Source organism: Drosophila santomea, chromosome 2L (assembly GCF_016746245.2).
Source record: "Drosophila santomea strain STO CAGO 1482 chromosome 2L, Prin_Dsan_1.1, whole genome shotgun sequence".
Lineage (NCBI taxonomy): Eukaryota > Metazoa > Arthropoda > Insecta > Diptera > Drosophilidae > Drosophila > Drosophila santomea.
The window spans coordinates 2,943,800-2,962,206 of NC_053016.2; the positions used below are offsets into that span (position 1 = coordinate 2,943,800).

Consider the following 18,407-nt stretch of genomic DNA (forward strand, 5'->3'; position numbering starts at 1 on the left):
AGCAGTGTGGTTAAAGGTTTAACCATTTAATAATTGCTTCAATTTCGATACAGAAGTAAACTATGATAGTCCTGATACGCCGAATCAAAGTGAAATCCGTTGAATTAACTGCAAATAAGAGCTCTGCTTCAGGAGCTATTTAATCCACTCTATTAGCTTACGATGCACAACTATCAATAAATCGAACATGCCAAAGCCAGCAGACCAAAAAGTTAGTTTGCCCTCGACTGTGTTTGCTTTCCATGCGCCAGCACTACTCAAGCAATTCAATACCAACTCAATATTGGCTAACCCAAAAAATGAAAAAAGAACGCAAAAAAAAAAAAAGAACAAAATGAGGGGCCACAAAAAGTTGCAGTTTTCCAGTGACTTTTGGCCAAGTTGAGTGCGGCACGTCAACAGGATTTCATTTCGCTCTCTTTCTCTCTCTGTCTCTGTCGCTTACTGGGCGAAACACATGGCGTATGTGCGATATTACGTATACGCAGTGAAGCTTCAACTGCACTTTAGACATTTTGATAATTGCTTCACAGTAATGTTTTTCTTGTTGCTAGCTTAACTCCTCGGCAGGGTCAACATGTCATCCTAATTTTATGGCCTGACCCCCATTCCAACCCCAAAAGCCAGCCAAGCAGCCAAAAGAGTCTGTCTCGTCTCGTCGCCCGGTCTGTGAACTGTGAATGGCCTTTTGTGTATACAGGAGCAGGATTTGGGTGCGGGATTAGGAATGGGCATAGGGCATGTCCAGCATGGAAGTTCAGTGTCCACTGGAGTTTTGGTTTTGCCGACGTCGTTGGGGGGCGGCAGAAAGGTTGCCCTGAGCTACGCATTTTTGTGGTGTTACGGCGAGTTGAGCTCTTGTTGTACTTTCCATGTAAGTCCTACGAGTAAAGCCGCAGCAACTTCCAAGTGAATGAACACCCAATGATCGGCCACAAAGTATGGTATAGTTTTCTAGCTTCCCCATTACTTTTTGGTGAAAAACAAATGGGCTAGCATAGCTAGAATAGCACTCAAAAATCGATGCCAACTTAAAAAGTTCACTCGCATATGCTTCCGGCACACATTTTTGCTTTTGGCAATGGAACTTTCTGGCACTGCCTTCAATAAGCCAGCGAATGCATTGATATGAAATAAGGTTCTTTATTTCCTTGGCAAGAACTGCTGCACACGATTATTGGTCGATGATGTTACAATGATATTACAACACTTTCTGAATGGTATTTTAAATTCCCAATTATGATTGCTGATACATCGATTGATGTCCATCATTTGTGGTAACCTTTTCAAATCCTTTCAATCAATAATTCAATTAGCCCGCTAGGCAGCCCTTTCATTGTTGGCCATCAATCAGTGTTTCCCCATCAGGACTTTTGAGGAACTCCTCTATTAAATCACTGCTACCAAACAGAAATCGAACAGAAGAAAGGAATTCAAATTGCCTGGCCGTCGAGCAAGAAAAGCTCTGCACCTGACACTCACTACGAAACGAATTCTGCTATTGGACATAGGCCTAGCTGTTGACCTTATGGCCTTTCCCGCTTTTCCCGCATTTCCCGCTTTCGCCGTTCTGTTTCTCTTTGCATTTTTATCCAGGACTTTCTTGCTTTTGTCATTTTTTATCTTCAACAAGATTTATGCGGCTTTGTGTCATAATTCCTAGCGCTCTTCGCGTTGTATTTTCCTTTCTTTTTTTTAGTCTCTCTTTTTGGTGTAAACTTATGTCGGACTCAGGCGACACAGGAAGATATAGAACAAAAGTAAAGGGGACGGCCAAAGTTGTTCAAGTTTTTGGTGCTACCGTTGTGCCTGATTTATTTTTCACCTTTTAGTGTTCATTATTTATTTGTTTCGTGTGCATTAACAAAGCTTGCCTTCTTCATTTGCGTAACTCCTAATGCGTTTTGCGTTTTGCACATGAAATGGAAATTTGGCCTAGTTCGCCTTATGTGTAGGTCGAAATGCCACACACACGACATTTATTACGTTCTTTGCGAAATCCAGTTTTGATATCCTTGTGGATTACCTTTTTTCTTACTCCCTGGCTTGCATAAAATCTGGTTGTGTTATAAAAATGTTGTAAAAATTAACAGGATTTAATTAGATGAACCGAATTTGTAGAGCTAGAAACTAAATATATAAGTTACTAAATAATAAGCACAAGAATACTGCAGTGCAAGTAAGTTGACTGTCAGTCCTCTTGATTAGAATAGAAATAAGTGTGAGCACAAACGGCCATTTTTATTTGCGCACACTTAAGTGGCGTCACTAATGTATTCTATCATTTCCATTTCCTGCTAATTTCGACATCATTTTGTCTCCCCATTTTGCGTCGGTCACAAAGTCATCGCCAAAAATATGCCAGAAGCTCAATTTGCCTTTGGAAAAACGTCATTTTCTCATGGATCACCCTTAAGTCTCGACACCCGGGCAATTATAGCCAGTCCAACCCGCATTTGACACCCAGCTGAGGAGCTGCAAACGAAAATTTCATCAAAATCTGTCACGTACGTGTGGCCACCAGAATCCACAATACCAAATCCAGAATCCAACGCACACCCATCCACTTAACCCCATGATGATGACGATGTCGTGTTTGCTGTCGCCGTTGCTGTTTCTGTTGCTGTTGCTGCTGCTGTTGCTGTTGCTCCATTGTGTTTGTTGTTCTTCGCCTTTCCAGCTTTGTTGTGCACATTAATTTTGACGAAAACAATTTCATTTAACGGCATTTCCGGCAGCAGAAGCAGCAGCAGCAGCAGCTTCAGCCGCACCAGCAGCACATATCGCATCGCTAGACAGCGACACAACTACGACATTTTAACCGAAAGACAGCCAGAAACCCAAACCCAAACCCAAACACAAACCCGAACCGAAACACACAAGTTGGCTGACAAGATGAGTTAACCAGGCGCATAACAATATAAGTATGTGGTGGATACAATGCTGCAGCAACAGGGGGCAGGGCCAACCCTTTGGCAGGAGCATCTGGACCTGGTCAATGCATTTCCCGGCTCCACTTGATTGTATTGTCATTGTCAGGGCTTTTGAGTAGTTGACCATGCTCAAGCACGGTGGGTAATTTACACTACTTGAAAAAGGTTGATGATATTCCAATACTCACAGACATTATTCCTGTAAGCATATCGTAAAAATATGTATAAAAAATCAAAGACAAGGAGCGAAATACTGATGATGATGACTAAAGGGAAAATTGTGTGTTCTATTCAAAGTAATGAATGAATAATGCTGGAGTTTACATATTTAAAACCAAAGTTACACTTACGAAACCGTTTCAATCTGGTTCAACTTGAAGGCATTCCAAGGGGATTAGTACTTAGGGTATTTCCGCGTCGTTTTGACGGCCTGAGCGAGATGATCTCAGCATTCCTCGTGCTTATATATTTGCCATATTTGAAATTCCCATTATGTTCCCTAGCAGCGTCCGACTGCTCCACTCGCTGGTGTCTAGTGTCTTGTAAAGGGGAAGTTGTGTCTTACACGCACGTACGACCCATGGCATGACCCTGCGCCACCCACCCCACCACTGTGATCCCCTTTCAACCGACTTGACTGGATGTTTTGCTCAATATGCCAGTCAGTCACTTGGCCGGGAAAACATGGCCAGAAGTGGGGGATAAATAAAATGGAGCGAGGGGTAAACCGAAGTAGACATTTGGCGAAATGATTTTCATATTTTGCGTGAGAAGGAGAGGAACTGACTCTTGGGCTATGCGCCTTCGCATTCTAATGCGAAATGAACTCACACCACGACGAGGAAATTTGATTTGAAGGCAGCAGTACGAGTGGGTTAATGCTCACCCCTTTAGCGAAATGCGAATTAATGAGGCGTGGCTCACTTATGTTTTGTTGCCTGTGTCAATAAAGTCGCAATAATATTATCGTTATTGTTATTTATGGTTGCTGCATATTTACCCAGTGGCCGCCACGCCCCCCGCTGTTTATGGCCTTGCTACGCGGCGGGCGTAAGCCGCTTAAATAATTAGTTAATTGATTTCGCTGGCCGCACTGGAAATTGTGGAATTATTTTACGTTTTTCAGTGGTTTTCACGCAAATTATCATATGTGTAAAATTCTTTTAGTATTATTTTGATCCATTTTAGTTTTGGTTTTTGCTATTTAATTTGGGGTTTTTGTGGAATAATTAGGAGGTATGGTAATTTCAAATTTCAAATCAAGCAACGCAGCACAAGTCGTTCGGATGCATTAATACATCCTAGAGCTTAAGTCTGAATGATATATGATTTGCACTTAAAATGCACTCCGGCACATACCTTCGAATGTCAATAAAATCGATGACTCCTTGTGGGGAATTTACGCTTAATTCCTTTATTTATTTAGCTGCGTTTTGACACTTAATTCTCCAGCACTCCATCTCCAGTCAGTCCATCCCCTTTCCCCCTCCATTATCAACATCATCTTCGACTTTTGTCTCGCTTCCCTTCATGGCAACCGCAAACAGTTTAACACGACCACAGCGTCCACTGTTGTAATCAACTGCCACTCGTCCTGCGGCAATCGACAGTGGAACGCAACGGAAAATTACGTAGCATACATGACATCTTTGTATTTAATTAATCTTTGCCAACTAATTAACTAAAAAAATCTCTAATGAACACTAAATAAAATGAGCACCAAATGAAATGTACATCCAGTAAAATGAACACCTATCAAAATGAACACAAAGCAAGATGAACACCAAACATATTTCAACAAGATGCATACTTAATTTGTTCATTTCGAGTAAAGCAACCACTGTACTGCTTACATTTTGTTTACGTTAGCGCTGCGTTCGCATTAAAGGCTACGCGGTTCTTTATTTATGGCCATCAATATTTTATGACGCGCAACGCGCATGAAAAGCCAAGGGAAACCGAGAGGAAAGGAGCGGAGTAAGAAGTGCCTGGACAGACGTAAGCATGCTGTGCTGGGAAAGCAAGTTAGTGCCCCGATTCCCCGCAGCTAGCACTTAAAGCATAAACGCAATTAAGAAAAAATAAGTGAAAAAGCCAAGTCGAAGGACCAAGGACGAAAGCAGGCGAAGATGGCGAAGGAAAACTCTTTGCAAATTAGTTTAATTATAGGGAAATGCAAACAGAGCGTCGCTAAAAGTTTGGGCATTCCATTTACTATTCAAACAACCCTCGCTGAAGTTAGCCATGTGTGATGCTGATTATAGCCTCATCTGCTAATTCCATTTGCCTTAATTAATATTTATAGGCTACATTTTCAGATAATCAAAGCAAAGTCTTCCGAAACTCTCCAAATCCAAAGCTGTAGCTAAAACATAATTGATGGCGGACATTTCGCAATGGCAGTTTATTTTTACAAAACGAAGTGCTTCTTAAACAATGAAAAATATTTAGCATAATTTATGCGGAAATATTAAAAATAACGACACAAAGTAAATTCCAAAATCTTCATACAAATGGCAAGAAAGAAATTGTAGAAACTGCGAAGGATTGCTATTGCAATAATCCAGAGAGAACAGATGAAGGCAACCGGAAATAAATGTTTGCTGGTAAAACTGGGTAGTCTCAGTGGGTGGTGGCAGCATTAAGAGCTGGCCAAATAAATATGAACAAACGATCTATTATTATTATTCTCAGCCAGTACAAGGCTATGGAGCTCCAACCAAACTATGCAGGAGTCAGTTCAATGGCCTATATGCATTATTTCATTGGTCTTTTGGGGGGCCAAACAAATTTTTGCGTGCCTATACTCGTTATACTCCCTGTAGGCAGTTTCATTGGCATTTTTGGAGTTTTGGTTCGCTTTGCGTATTTCGCTTAATTGTGTTTCGTTGCAATGTGTGTGCACACGCGAATGAAAAGCCAACTCCTAATGTCAGCTCTAAAGCATACAGTAGTAAAACGTGTGGTGGCGATGGCTGGACCACAAGAATCCCCATTACCCACACACCCTCTTGTTGTGGGGATAGCTGGCCATATCCCCCCAAGCCCCACTCACATCCACAGTCACATCCACATCCTGTGTCGGTGGCGCCAAAGCGTCCGCATAAGTTTGTTTTTAATGTAACCTTGTTAACAGCAGTCTGCGTGGCACGCCCCACCACCCACTAATGCATCCACCCTCCGCCCTTTTGACAGTCCAGCCAGCTCAATATATATACACAAAAATATATGTATGCATGTAGGTGGTGGCTATATGGCCAACAGGTCGATGTCGATGGGCTTACGATTGCATTAGCTGGCTGCTAATAAAAGGATCCAGTTACAGCCGCGGTTTTGGGTTCAATAACATGGCGGCATGCAATTAAAATATTCAACATTACGTATACGCACCGTTGATCTCTGGTGAAATTCCCCAATTCCGAAATTATGGAGATTCTAACTGAATTTTTGCTGTATTGTTAACAAAGGCGTGTGTTTTGGATTTGGTGAAAATTTACCACTTTGATAAAACTGATTTTGAACTCTGGATACTTTGAATGGGGAACTAAGTGAACTCGAATTTAACAGACAATACAATAGGCCCAATTATAAATAGTTATCTCCTGCACATTGTACATAGTTCTGCCGATAAAGAGAAGAGCTCGTATCTCTATCTGTCTGTATGGTCGAGCGGTAGTCTTATCACCTCGTATCCCCTTCGCAAAGCCCCAAAGCAAAACAGAAGAATAAAGAATGCGGGGGAGCAGCGCGCACATGTTGCAGAAAGCAGCGTAGAAAATACAATAAATTACGACAGATAAACAAGGGAAAACTGGCGGAGCACACACAAAATACAAACGCGAAAAAGTGAAGGCAAAAACGAAAAAAAAAAGAAAATAAAAGTTTGCTTTTACGCTTTGGCCTTTCTCTGTATTTACTTGACTGTTTCCCTTATTGCGGACACGAAAATTATCATTTTCAGTTTTGTTTTATTATCGTTTGGTTGATTTTGGCTATTTCTCAATAAATAATATGTCCATATTTTTTGAGTCATCCATAATATATAACTTATTAACGAATTCGATTTGAAGTTAATAGCGCTTGAAGTTTATAGTCCTACATAAGTACACTTCTTACATACAAAGTTTTTTAAATTTATTGATTTTCCCTGAAATTGGAAAGTAAACAAATTTCCAAGTATAATAATTCCATTTAAACCTTGCAGCAGAGAACTATATATATTCCATTTTTGTCACGTACTAAAATCCAAAGGTTGCATAGTTAAATTTATAACTTTTACTTTTACCTTTTCATTTGTTTTATATTTCCCTTGGAGTTTTCTTTGCACAACGGAAACCATAAACATGTTTGTTGCGCTTGTTTTTCCTCACGTTGTGATTTTTCACAATTTAATTGAAATTAATTGATTAATGCTGAAAACGTTTTTATTGCCTTGCGCTTGCTGATGGTTTCCGTTGTTATTGCCGCTCTGCTGTTTTGGGGCTGCCATTTTCCAACTTGTTGAAAGTTTACCCTCGGCTTTTCCCGCACTCGTCGCCCCTATAGTTTTCCCTTAACAAATTGCGCGATAATTTATTACGAGAGCGAAGACAACGGCGGGACCTCATCAGTTTTGTAATTATCTCGGTCTCGCCCTGTCTCTCTCTCTCTCACACTCCTCGGTCACTCGGTCTCTCTTTCGCACACACAGAAGATGAATTAGTTACGTTTTGGCAGCGGTACGCGACTTGCGGTCAAGTTGAGGATGCCAAACAAATTTACCCCCGAAACTCGTATAATGAAAACAGCATTAAATATGAATGGCATCGCTTGTGGGATTATTCGGGTTCATTATTTATTGAGTACTCCAGGTGAACTGGACTCAAAAATCTGCTCTCAATGCCTATAATTTTGATTTCTATCTGGGTCTCGTCGAACTGAGACGCAAATGCAGTCTTAGCAGCACTTGTGCATAACTAAATAGTTTTCATTAAGTTAATTGATTTGCCCGTAAGGTGGACAGAAAGCAGAGCAAATACTATCAGTTTAAGCCTTTGGAGTAAAACATTTGCACTGCTTGGAACTTGCGTTGTGTGTGGAAATTCTAATTTAATTTGTACATTTACTCGTAGAAAGATTGAGCATCTAAGGATTTTAAATAAAATATACCGAGTATAAAACGTTTTTGAACACCGCCAAAAGTGATTGCAAAACGCCATTGATTTCCGCTCAATGAACTCATTATATTCCCCTCTTAAAACACCATTTTCATTCAACCCATAAGCACAGCGAATACAACCCCATTCTTAACCACACGAATATGGACCCATAAAAGAGCATGTACCGCAAATCGCTTATATCACTCAGCAGCGCCTAAAAGCGGGCAACGAAAAAACAATTTAAAGTTACATCGACAACTTTAATGGCCCAAAAGGGCAAAAAAGATGGCCATTAGGAGGAGAGAGACGGCTAGAAAGTGGGCGAAAAGTAAAAAGGGGCAGACATATAAAAAGGAGATGGACCGACCGACACAGGGATTCGGATGAGAATTCGGATTTGGATTCGCGCACATGTGTTGCCAAACGCAGCGCTGCCAAGCAAAGCTATCTGCTTGGGCTTATATGTAGCGGATACACACTTACGAGCGAACTTGCCTCAAAAAGGGATGGCAAGGGGACGGCGGGTGGCAACGAGTTTAGTGGGGGCGTGGCACATTCGGTGGACGGTCGCGCGACGCACGAGTAAGTTGTCAAAAACAGCGGCTGTGGCAGTGGCAGTGGCGGCAGACCCAAAGCGCCAAAAAATGTTGCCCCAACTATCAAAGCGAAACTTTTGTGAAATAGAGAGAGGACGATATAATGTAGATTATACACAGACAAACTTAAAGAGGAAGTGCCAGCCAGGAACCACCACCAGCACCACCACCACTACGGCCATGTGTGTTTTGGCCATGGTGATGGAGCAGTAGATAAAAGAGCAAAACTCCCAGCCAACTTTAGATACATTTATTTCAAATGTAGTCACGGCAACAGAGTAACTCAACCGGTCACCAGACTGAAATACATAGAGAGCACAAACTAAGGCATCTTGATGGTCAATTCTATTGTTAAGTAGATGTTGATAACTGAAATTAACCTAGTCTCAGTTATAATTTTTTCTAGTCTACTATTCTTATTTCAATCGAAAAAACATAAAAGTAATTTACTTACATCAACGTGAATGAAAATTATGAAATAAAAGATTTCCGTTAAAGGATTAACCACTCCTTATCAGGATAACAGAGGGAGCTTTTCTTTTTAACCCTCAGTTAAATGATTAAGCAGTCCCTGTCCAACTGTAGACTGGCAATCAACAGTGGCAACAGAAACAAAAAAAATAAGTGGAACAAACAATTGTTGCCAACCGCAAAACTTTTGTCGCTCGTCACTGGCTTTTGTTGAAAATAATATACAAAAACAAAAAAACAAAAAAGAAGTGGAGCCAAGGGTTTTTGTTGCACGGACTACTGTTGTTTTTCCCCCGCCGGTTTTGTACTTCTTGCAACAATGCAATTTCAATTTAAACTGTTATTATTTTGTACATTTCACTTGAACAATTTCTCTGATTTGTTTTTGTTTTAGCCGGCACAGCTGTGCTCGCCCGTCGCTTCAATGGGCATTATTGTGATCCAATGAACGTGCTGGCTTATGGGAAATCGTCCTGACCATGTATTGATATTTTCCCTTTGCCCTGAAATTTATAGAGCCGCAGATATTTTCACAAGAGACCAGTTTGCAGCTCAGTTACATTTAAGCTTAGCGAACATTTCCGTTTAAACGCGTAAAAATAGTGCTTTTTATCACTGAGTTGTTTAGAACTTTGATATAACTGCTACGCAATGCATTAAGTGATTTAAAATCAGCAATTTGCTTGCAATTGAGCTTCTTTGACATGATTACTGTTGGAATATACTACACACTATATCTACCAGGCGGTGGGTGTAGAAATACCTTAGGTTAACCACAAGATGCCCACACTACGCCCACTCCCTAGGCCATTGCCATAGCACTGCCACGTTTAAAGTTATCTTCATTTCCAAAGCCTGGCAATTTGAGGCACTTGATTCAATGGCCACGACCAGTGCAATTTTGCTAAAAGATCCACAGAGAGAGAGAGAGAGAAGGGAGAGCTTTGCCACCGGGCACAAAGGATTAGGGGAACAGGAGGAAATTGCAGCAAATGTTATGCCATTTTATTAATGGAATTTTTATGTTGCACATCCTTCTTGGTGGAATCTCAACGCTCTCACTAAGCGCCGAAATTTGTTTGCCCCAAAAAAGGTTGCTAAGCAGTCACAAAAGGCGGTAATGATTTCGTTTTCTAGACTCTTTGTTTCTTGTTCTTTCATTATCCTTTTTGGCAAGTTCTACAGCAACAGGACTCTATAACCTACATCAATTTTAAGTTAAATCCCGAAAACTATTATCATTTTAATCAAATCAAAACGTCGGACAGCGAACGTAACAACAACCCTTGCAACAGCCAGCACAGCAAATCCAAGCTGTGAGGAAAACGATGGAAAACCGTGGAAAACCCGGGTGGAAGGGTGAAAGGGTAGAAGGAAAATGCGATAGAACTCCTGGGTGAAAAGAAAAAAGGTAGAATAAATATTCAAGGTAAATGGTAAATGCGAAATACCCTTTGTTTTATTCAAAGCACTCACAACATGAGGTGCTCAAAATATGCTGACAATAACTTTTGTGGTCAAATGCTAGTATAAAAATGAGCCTTAAGTACTACTATGTACCCAATAAATGAGTAATAAAATATTTACGATTTAACTTTTGCACCGAAGGTATTTAAAAGTAAATATTTAGGTGCATTCCCAAAGTTCTAAATTGTCAATGTGAAAAGAAGCAGGCTTTTAATGCCCAATTCTAGCTGGGGAATAGAATTAATAAACATGGCAAACCGGGATTGTCTGAAATGGAGCAACCAACCCAAATGACCAAGGATGCCGTAGTAGGGCAGCAAGATGGGGAAAACTCTGACAGGACCCAGCTACGCGAGGAGGGCGAAGGAGGGCTGGAAAGGCGGCTCGAACTAGGACGACGACGTCTCGTTAAAAGCCAACGCCAGGTGGGAACAAAAAACGATAAAAGAGGGAGCCGAAGGAGGAGCTGCTGAACGCATTGCAGTTTTTTAGACCCACCTCGTCGTACGGTAGCATACTTTATGGCAACGTCGCCGTTAATGAAGCAGGAAATATGCGTCAGCATCAATATGAAGCCAGCCTGCCGGGCAGGAGGCTGGCTGTTTGTGTTTCAAAGCTGGCTGGAACGGACAAGTCAAGGTGTCCGGACAGAGCACAGATAATCGCTGCATGTGCAGATAATAGTCCCCACTCTATGTATACACATATAGCCATGAAAACTGATGCACGTTGACAGGAGTGAAGGCGGCATTCACCAGTCGAATGCGTGCTCATATCAAATTGATTGGAAACTGCTGGCGACCCAAAAAAGTAGGCAATTCAAGTCAGCTCAATCAGGGCTAATTGAAAGACAAATGGCCAGTCTGCAATGCGTTGTTTGTAAAATAATATGCACAATTTTGCCAAACGCCAATTGTTAACAGCAGGTTAAAGCGTCAACTAGGCGATAGAAACTTGTTTATGCATTCTATGCATTCTATACAACGTCTATGCGCACTTTATTCGTTTAGAAAGGTTGTTTTTAACTTTGTCAATACTTAAGGCATTACAATTTGCAAGTAACAGATTGATTTTGCACTCGACCGAAAGCTAAACTGCTCAAATTAATTAAATAAATTTGCAGCCACAGGACACAGAACACAGACACACAAGCTATCTGCTGCTTTGTGCTCAGCAGGTGGAGGACCTTAAAGATATAAATTAACCCACCTAAGCCGAGTGGAGTCGAGTTTGAATTGGAGTTTGAGGCGCTTTGCTGAAAGAAAGTTTAATGACTACCATAAAATTTGTTGACTCTGCTTGTACAGACAGACGAAAGTACTGTGCGCGCTGCCATCCAAAAGGATGTTTGTTGTGGGAAATGGCGGGAAATGGTGGAAAATGGGGTGGCAGCAGGACACACGGCGAGGTGGAGCGACTGTGGCTATGGTCGTTAGTCTATGGCGCCCATTTGATAATAAATCCTGTCCAGCACACACACCACGCCCCCCACACTCCACACTCCCAGCAGAGAGGACCTAGCTTTGTTTATGCACTGCCCAACAAAATGGGGATAATTCATACCCCCGTCTCACACAATCTACTTCCTCCTCGCTGTGGAATACCCTTGTCAAAGGTATTCTAATTCGGTTGGACATTTTCGTAAGAAAATATTAATTTTAGTGGAAATACCTCTTAAAACGCTAAAACGCGCATTCTTCTAACTAGCTCACAATATCAAAGATGTAATGTTTGATATTAAAGTAAGCACACTTTATGAAGGGGTACTCCATGCTTCGATCAACATGGCTGCTCTAAATAGATGGCTTTCTTATTCCTTTTTCACCTCTCCAGTTGGCGGCTTAGCGCGGCGTCTCTGCTTGTAGTTTCCATAGGGGAGTTAAGTAGACTTTTGTGTTATAAATTAGGCGTGCCGATGTGTGCAGTGACTGCCTTTTGCCCTCCTTACCGCTATCCTTGCCCCTATACTTGCCCGTATCCTTGCCCATATCCTTGCCCGGTCCCGACGTGGCCACCACCACGACTTTATACCGTCGTCATCATCTTGTGCTCTCGCCGCCCCTGTATTGCCGGTTGGTAGTTAGTCTAAATATGCATATGAATATGAAATTAGTCGCATGTGTTCGTTCGTTGCTGACTTGGTCTTCATTCAGCCCATCCTGCGTCCTGCCCGCTTTTATCCTGCGCCTGTCGTCCTGCCGCTACAACTGCCGCTGCCACTGCCCCCTGAATTGAATTGAATTTTCTATGCCAAGAGCCTGTGTCTTGTGTGTTCGTTCCATTGCCTGTGTCGTGGTGCTCTGGGCCTTGGTTCTGGGGGTTCTCTTGGCAAAAAGGAATTCCATGCGTAATTTAATGTTTGTGCATGCTGTTAAATGATTCACGAGGAGCAGGCTGCAGCAGCCGTGAATGAAGTGAACCTGATTGCCATTAGGGCTCATCAAAACGAAACCCAAACGAAAACTATTCTTGTGCATTGCACACTTTTGCTTTTCTTGGCAGTCTATAAATGTGGAACATCTTGAAGGAATGTTGTAGATATGGTAACTGAATGAAGTAGGAAGTAAATAAAACAATGCAACACAATGAAAGCATTTAGCAAACAGCATTTTTCAAATGACTTTTTTCGATTTTTTCGACTTAAAAGTAACTTAGCTTGTTACTTGAACTTTTTCTTACAACACATTGGAATACGACCCAGACGTATTTTGTTTGTGTTATTTTGGCAATTTAAATGTTAATAGAGCAGCGAACCCACTGGAAAACGGCAAACAAATAAGAATTTATAACGTCGCGAATTGTGCTAAACTTTTCTGGGGAAATTGGAAGTGCCATCGAGGAGTTGATCTAAATTTAATATCCCGATAACAGAGGTAACCATAGTCAAACACACGTGTATATACGCAATCAGATTACCAAGTCGTGCGTGCTATTTGAATAGTCTGTGAAAATTATTTATAAATGCCACCACCAATGGAATGGCAATCCCCAGGCTAGAGCAAAAGTCAAAATGCAAATAAACCAAACACAAAAAGCCGAATCGCACAAACAAAAACACACACAGAAAAGGACAAATTATAGTAGCTTTAGATTAAATGGACGCACATTAAAGCAGCCACACAGGATTGGGATTGGGTTCGGATAGTTTTCCGGGTGCTTCGGCGGCTGAGTTCCAGTGGTTTTCGCCCATAACTGGGCTGATGGCTCTGTAAATACATATACACGGCCATACATATAAATTAAGCAATAGCCAGAATCCAGAATCCAAAAAGGCGGCCCAGAAAGTTTGTCAAGCTTTTCCTCTGGCCGACTCGACTCGTCGTCTTCCATTTATTTTCGGTGACGTGCATAAACTATTTGCAAGCACTGTTAGTGGGGGGCAGGAAAAGTTCCTCCGAAATAAAATAATTAAATGTTTGTCTCTCTGGCTGCTGCGCCACTCCTTCAGTTGAGATGTTAACAAAATTTATAAGACAAATAAATTGTAGCAGCCAGAACACAAAAAACCGAATGCCCAAAAGCCAGCAGATTTGTGACTGCTCACATTCTGTCCCCTTTTTCCGACCGAGAAAAAGGGAAAAAGGGTCAGCGTGGTGCGTCTGTCGCTTGTGACCAGAAAATTAATTTAACTGACACGTTTTTCATATATAAATAAAAAGTACACTTTGTCCCACAAAAAAGAAAAATTGCTCGAATGGGCAGGGGCCGTAAATAGAAATGCATAAAAAATATGTCCAATTTACTGAAAGCTGTTAAGCAATTTCACGGGCATAATAATAATAATTTTAAACTCTGCGCAGAATTGACATAAGTTATTAAAGAATGCAAAAAGGGGTCTTTACCAAAACATAACAGTTTCAAGAAACCATTTTGTGAAATTCAAATTTAAGAAGCATCTTTTTCCGACTGAAGCCACCTAGTCCTGTGCGGTTCAAGTTGCAAATTTTCCATTAGAATACGCCCAAAAGGACATCGTTGTCCTCTGCCATTCTCGGCTCGAGTGAATCTAAGCGCTGCACTCCAAGCCAAGCGATGCAGATGCCGCAGCTCCTCGGTACCTCAGATCTCGGCTTCCAGTTCTTGTGGCAAGTTCTCCAAATGACGACGACAACTGAGGGGTCTGAGTACCGAGCAGTGAGCAGTGAGCACCGAGTACTGAGGACACGGCATGTGACGCGGCTCGTCCATAATCCTCGCAACCATATGTGGGCGGTTTGAGGGTTTGGGTTTCCGTTTGCATAATGAGAAGGCGAGTGACATTCACTGCTGCTAGATACACGTACTTATGTGTGGGGTCTCAGGGTGAACCTGCTTATATTCAGGAGTCCCTTAAAACAGTCAACTAGTAATAAAACAACGAATTACATAGAAGTTTTATTTAAATGACGTTATCTTCTATAAAAATATATTTATTATCAATTAGAGTTTACGCCCTATTAAGGTCCATCCCAATGCACGTGTCTTTGCGGCGAAAGAAAGATTCCACTCGGCTTAACATAAATCACAACCATAAAATACTTTCAATGAAAAAGTTACCACCAATCTATACTTGCAAGGATTATTAATATATTACTACTTTTTAAAAATACATATTAATGTTACAGGGTATGGGAAGTTCAGTGCTCACATTCTTTATTTTAAACATAAGTGCTCTGAGAAGTAGGCAACTAATTTTGTATTTTCTCTTTCTGCTTTCTTTCAGGTACTGCAACTTTATTTTTCCTACTCACACACACAAACACACTCTTTAGCAACGTACTCAAGCAATAAAAGACTATAGAAAATACGATCAAAAGCCCCAACAAACAAATCAAATTCAGCATTTACGAGAAAAGTCTGCGTATAGGAAAAACAGGAAAACAAACAAACAGAAAGGCAACTTCGACAGTGCTTGTCAAACTTCAGAATTCCAAAATGTTGCAAGCGCAAAAACAAAAGCACATCAAGATAAGCAACAACAACAATAACAAGTGCAATTGCGATTACAACAGCCACAATAACAACAACCACAACAAAGCGACGTTCCAACGTCGCAAAATTACAACGATAACATAAGCGAGCAATCGAGCGAGATAGTTATAAAAGCGAGTGGGAAAGAGAGGAGAAGCCTAGTTGCACAGCTCCCCATCCTCTTCCAGTCTATCCCTCCCCTTCCTTCCTCTGCCCCATCCCTTAGGCTGTGTGCGTGTGTCTGTCTGACTGTCTGTGTGTGCTCTCTCAGCTGAGGATAATTTAATTATTTTATTTGTACTAAGCGCGCGTTATGGCACAGCAGCAGCAACAACAACTGCAGCAACAACAGCAACACCACACCAGCAGCATCAACAACAACAACAGCATTCTTCTCCTTCACCAACAACAGCCCCAACAACAGCAACAGCAACAACTAGATCAACTACAGCAATACAATAACAATTTGTATAGCCAAAATTATAAGTAAGTTTTAGAGTCACTGCACTCGAACTCTGTCTGTGTTTGTCTCCGTCTGTCTCTCCTTCTTTGTCGCTCCTCATATGTGTACATTCCTTTACCATATATTTGTTGCGTTCTCAAGCATGTCTGAACTACTACCACTACTAAACCTTAAAAACCGGGCAAAATCAAATGCAAACATTTGCACGATTCTAACGCCCCCGCTTCCCCCGCAAAAAGGGGTAAACACAACCAGCCTCTTCATGGTCATCAAACTGTGCTTGCGTGTGTGCATGTCTAACCGTTGACACCTATCGCATGCTTGTCAAACTGTTGGCACCTAACAACACCCATGTCCACAAGGTTGGATCAAATATTGACAAAAGAACACCATTTAAGAAAGGGGCGACAACGTGTGAGCCACTGCAAAGAAGAAATAGAAAGACGTTATGTATTATATAGTGTTGGTATGACATGTCTGTAGAACAGGATTGATTCTATTAAAACTATTTTAAACTCATGATTACTTTTCAAATACATTCTAACAAAGATTAATATTCTAATTACCACTAAACTAAAAAACAAATCGCTTAATTGGGAATCTCATTTGTCGAGTGTTAAAAATTTTAAGATCCTGTGTCAAAGCGTCCAACAATATGGTAATCTACTTTCTTTTTAGAAGGTATTACCATTCTCATCGTTCTACATCATAGGGAGAAAATAAACTTAGAAAATATAACAAATATGTTTGTAGATAAAAGCGAGTTATGCTTTTGCTCGTTTAGACAACGAATCTAAAGCACGCAATGCATGACAAAGTGTTTGTCCTGGACGAAAAATTGGAAAATGCCAGCTGTTTGTTGTTGTTGTACTACCTGTGATGTTTGTTTGCTGTTCTAATTTATGTTGCTTCTGTTTCTGCCACCCGAATAATAATGGCTTAAACCAGTACAAAGTGTACAAAACAAAATTAAAGACCATTGGTCAAAGTTAAAGTTAAAGTTTTACTATATACCCTTCGTCCTTTTTGCAGCATGGAGGAGTACGAGCGGCGAAAAAGACGTGAGCGTGAGAAAATCGAGCGGCAACAGGGCATACAGATTGACGATCGAGAGACTAGTCTATTCGGGGAGCCGCGGCGGCTGACCGAGGGAGATGCGGAGATCACCGCCGCCCTGGGCGAGTTCTTTGAGGCGCGGGTGTACATTAACAATCAGACTGTGGGGATCAGTCGCAGTGCGCCCGGCGCCGGCAATCCGCGCCTGCAGCCCAACCTGCCGCCGCAAGCCAAGTCCCTGGGGCATTCACCCTCCTCCGCCTCCTCAGCAGCAGGACCCACTTCCGCATCCGCAACGACTGCGCTGCCCGGCCAGCAACAACACTACCAGCAACAGCAGCGACCGCCAACGTATGTAAAGCAGGCGGATAATAAGCCGCCGTACAACGGTCGTGGCGGCTATCCTGGCCAGCCGATGAAGAACGACATTCCGTCGAGTAGTGGCATGGCCCCGCCCCGCGGCCCGCCCAGATCAAGTTCCAGCAACAGCAACTCGTCCAGCGCCACAAACAATGCCAGCAGCGGCGGAGTCCCGGCCAACACGCCGCTGGGGCCACCACTGTCCACCCAGATGCCGAATGGGCGGGAGAAGTCCTTTCTTGGTCCGCCAGCTCCGGCGTTGCACAATGGCACCGGCGGTGGACGCTTTGTGCCACCAGCGGCCAGTAAGCGACCTGGAGTGGGTCAACAACCGCCACCACCGGAGGTAATAATTGCATTTTTTTTTTACAACTTCTTTTTTTAACTTTTTCTAAACCGCGTTTTCTTGAAACTTTGCAGAAGGATGTCAACAAAATTATCAGCGATATAGCAAATATCTTCAGTGTGCAGCCTCTCACTTCGATAGCGGCCACCCCTCATGCACCAACGCGCGAAAACTACAACCTGCTGGCGCCCAACAAGCAAAAGTATGCCATGGACATACCCAGCTCGCCACCCTCCGCGGAACCCTCTTCACTGATGACGCCACTTTTCACGCCCATCGCCCCGCTGGTGACAACACCGCCGCAGGCCAGCCAACTGCCTCTGGGCGGCGCAACAAGTGGGACGATACTAGCGGTAGAGCCTCTGGCACCCCTGCACCAACTGCCTCCCACTCCGCCCAAAGCAGCATCCGGAGTCACGTCGCCGGGACCGACCAAGCCGCTTAAAACGGAAAAGAATCACTCGCTGGAGAAGCAAGACTCATGGTTCGTATACCTACACAAAGTGTACCCTTGGCCATTCTAATTGCTCATGCTATGTTCTAATTTTTTAGCCTGGAGAACGATCTTGAGCTGTCCGAGTCGGAGGATGAGCAGCGCAAGAAGGAGGGGTAAGTCGTGTTGCTGTG

General features: G+C 42.3%; 1 protein-coding gene across 3 annotated transcripts in view; it reads left to right on the forward strand.

Moving 5' to 3' along the window:
- The window catches only part of LOC120444069 (AF4/FMR2 family member lilli), a 64,723-nt gene that overhangs the window by 41,425 nt on the left and 4,891 nt on the right, over positions 1 to 18,407 (forward strand). For 2 of the 3 annotated variants that reach the window (XM_044005756.1, XM_044005757.1), the window contains exons 2-4: positions 17,051 to 17,780; positions 17,855 to 18,264; positions 18,333 to 18,389. In XM_044005756.1, coding sequence (XP_043861691.1) covers positions 17,051 to 17,780; positions 17,855 to 18,264; positions 18,333 to 18,389 — 1,197 coding nt within the window. Of the gene's footprint in view, positions 1 to 15,312; positions 16,042 to 17,050; positions 17,781 to 17,854; positions 18,265 to 18,332; positions 18,390 to 18,407 lie in introns of those variants that run through there. The other variant, XM_039623584.2, reaches the window with a different exon arrangement.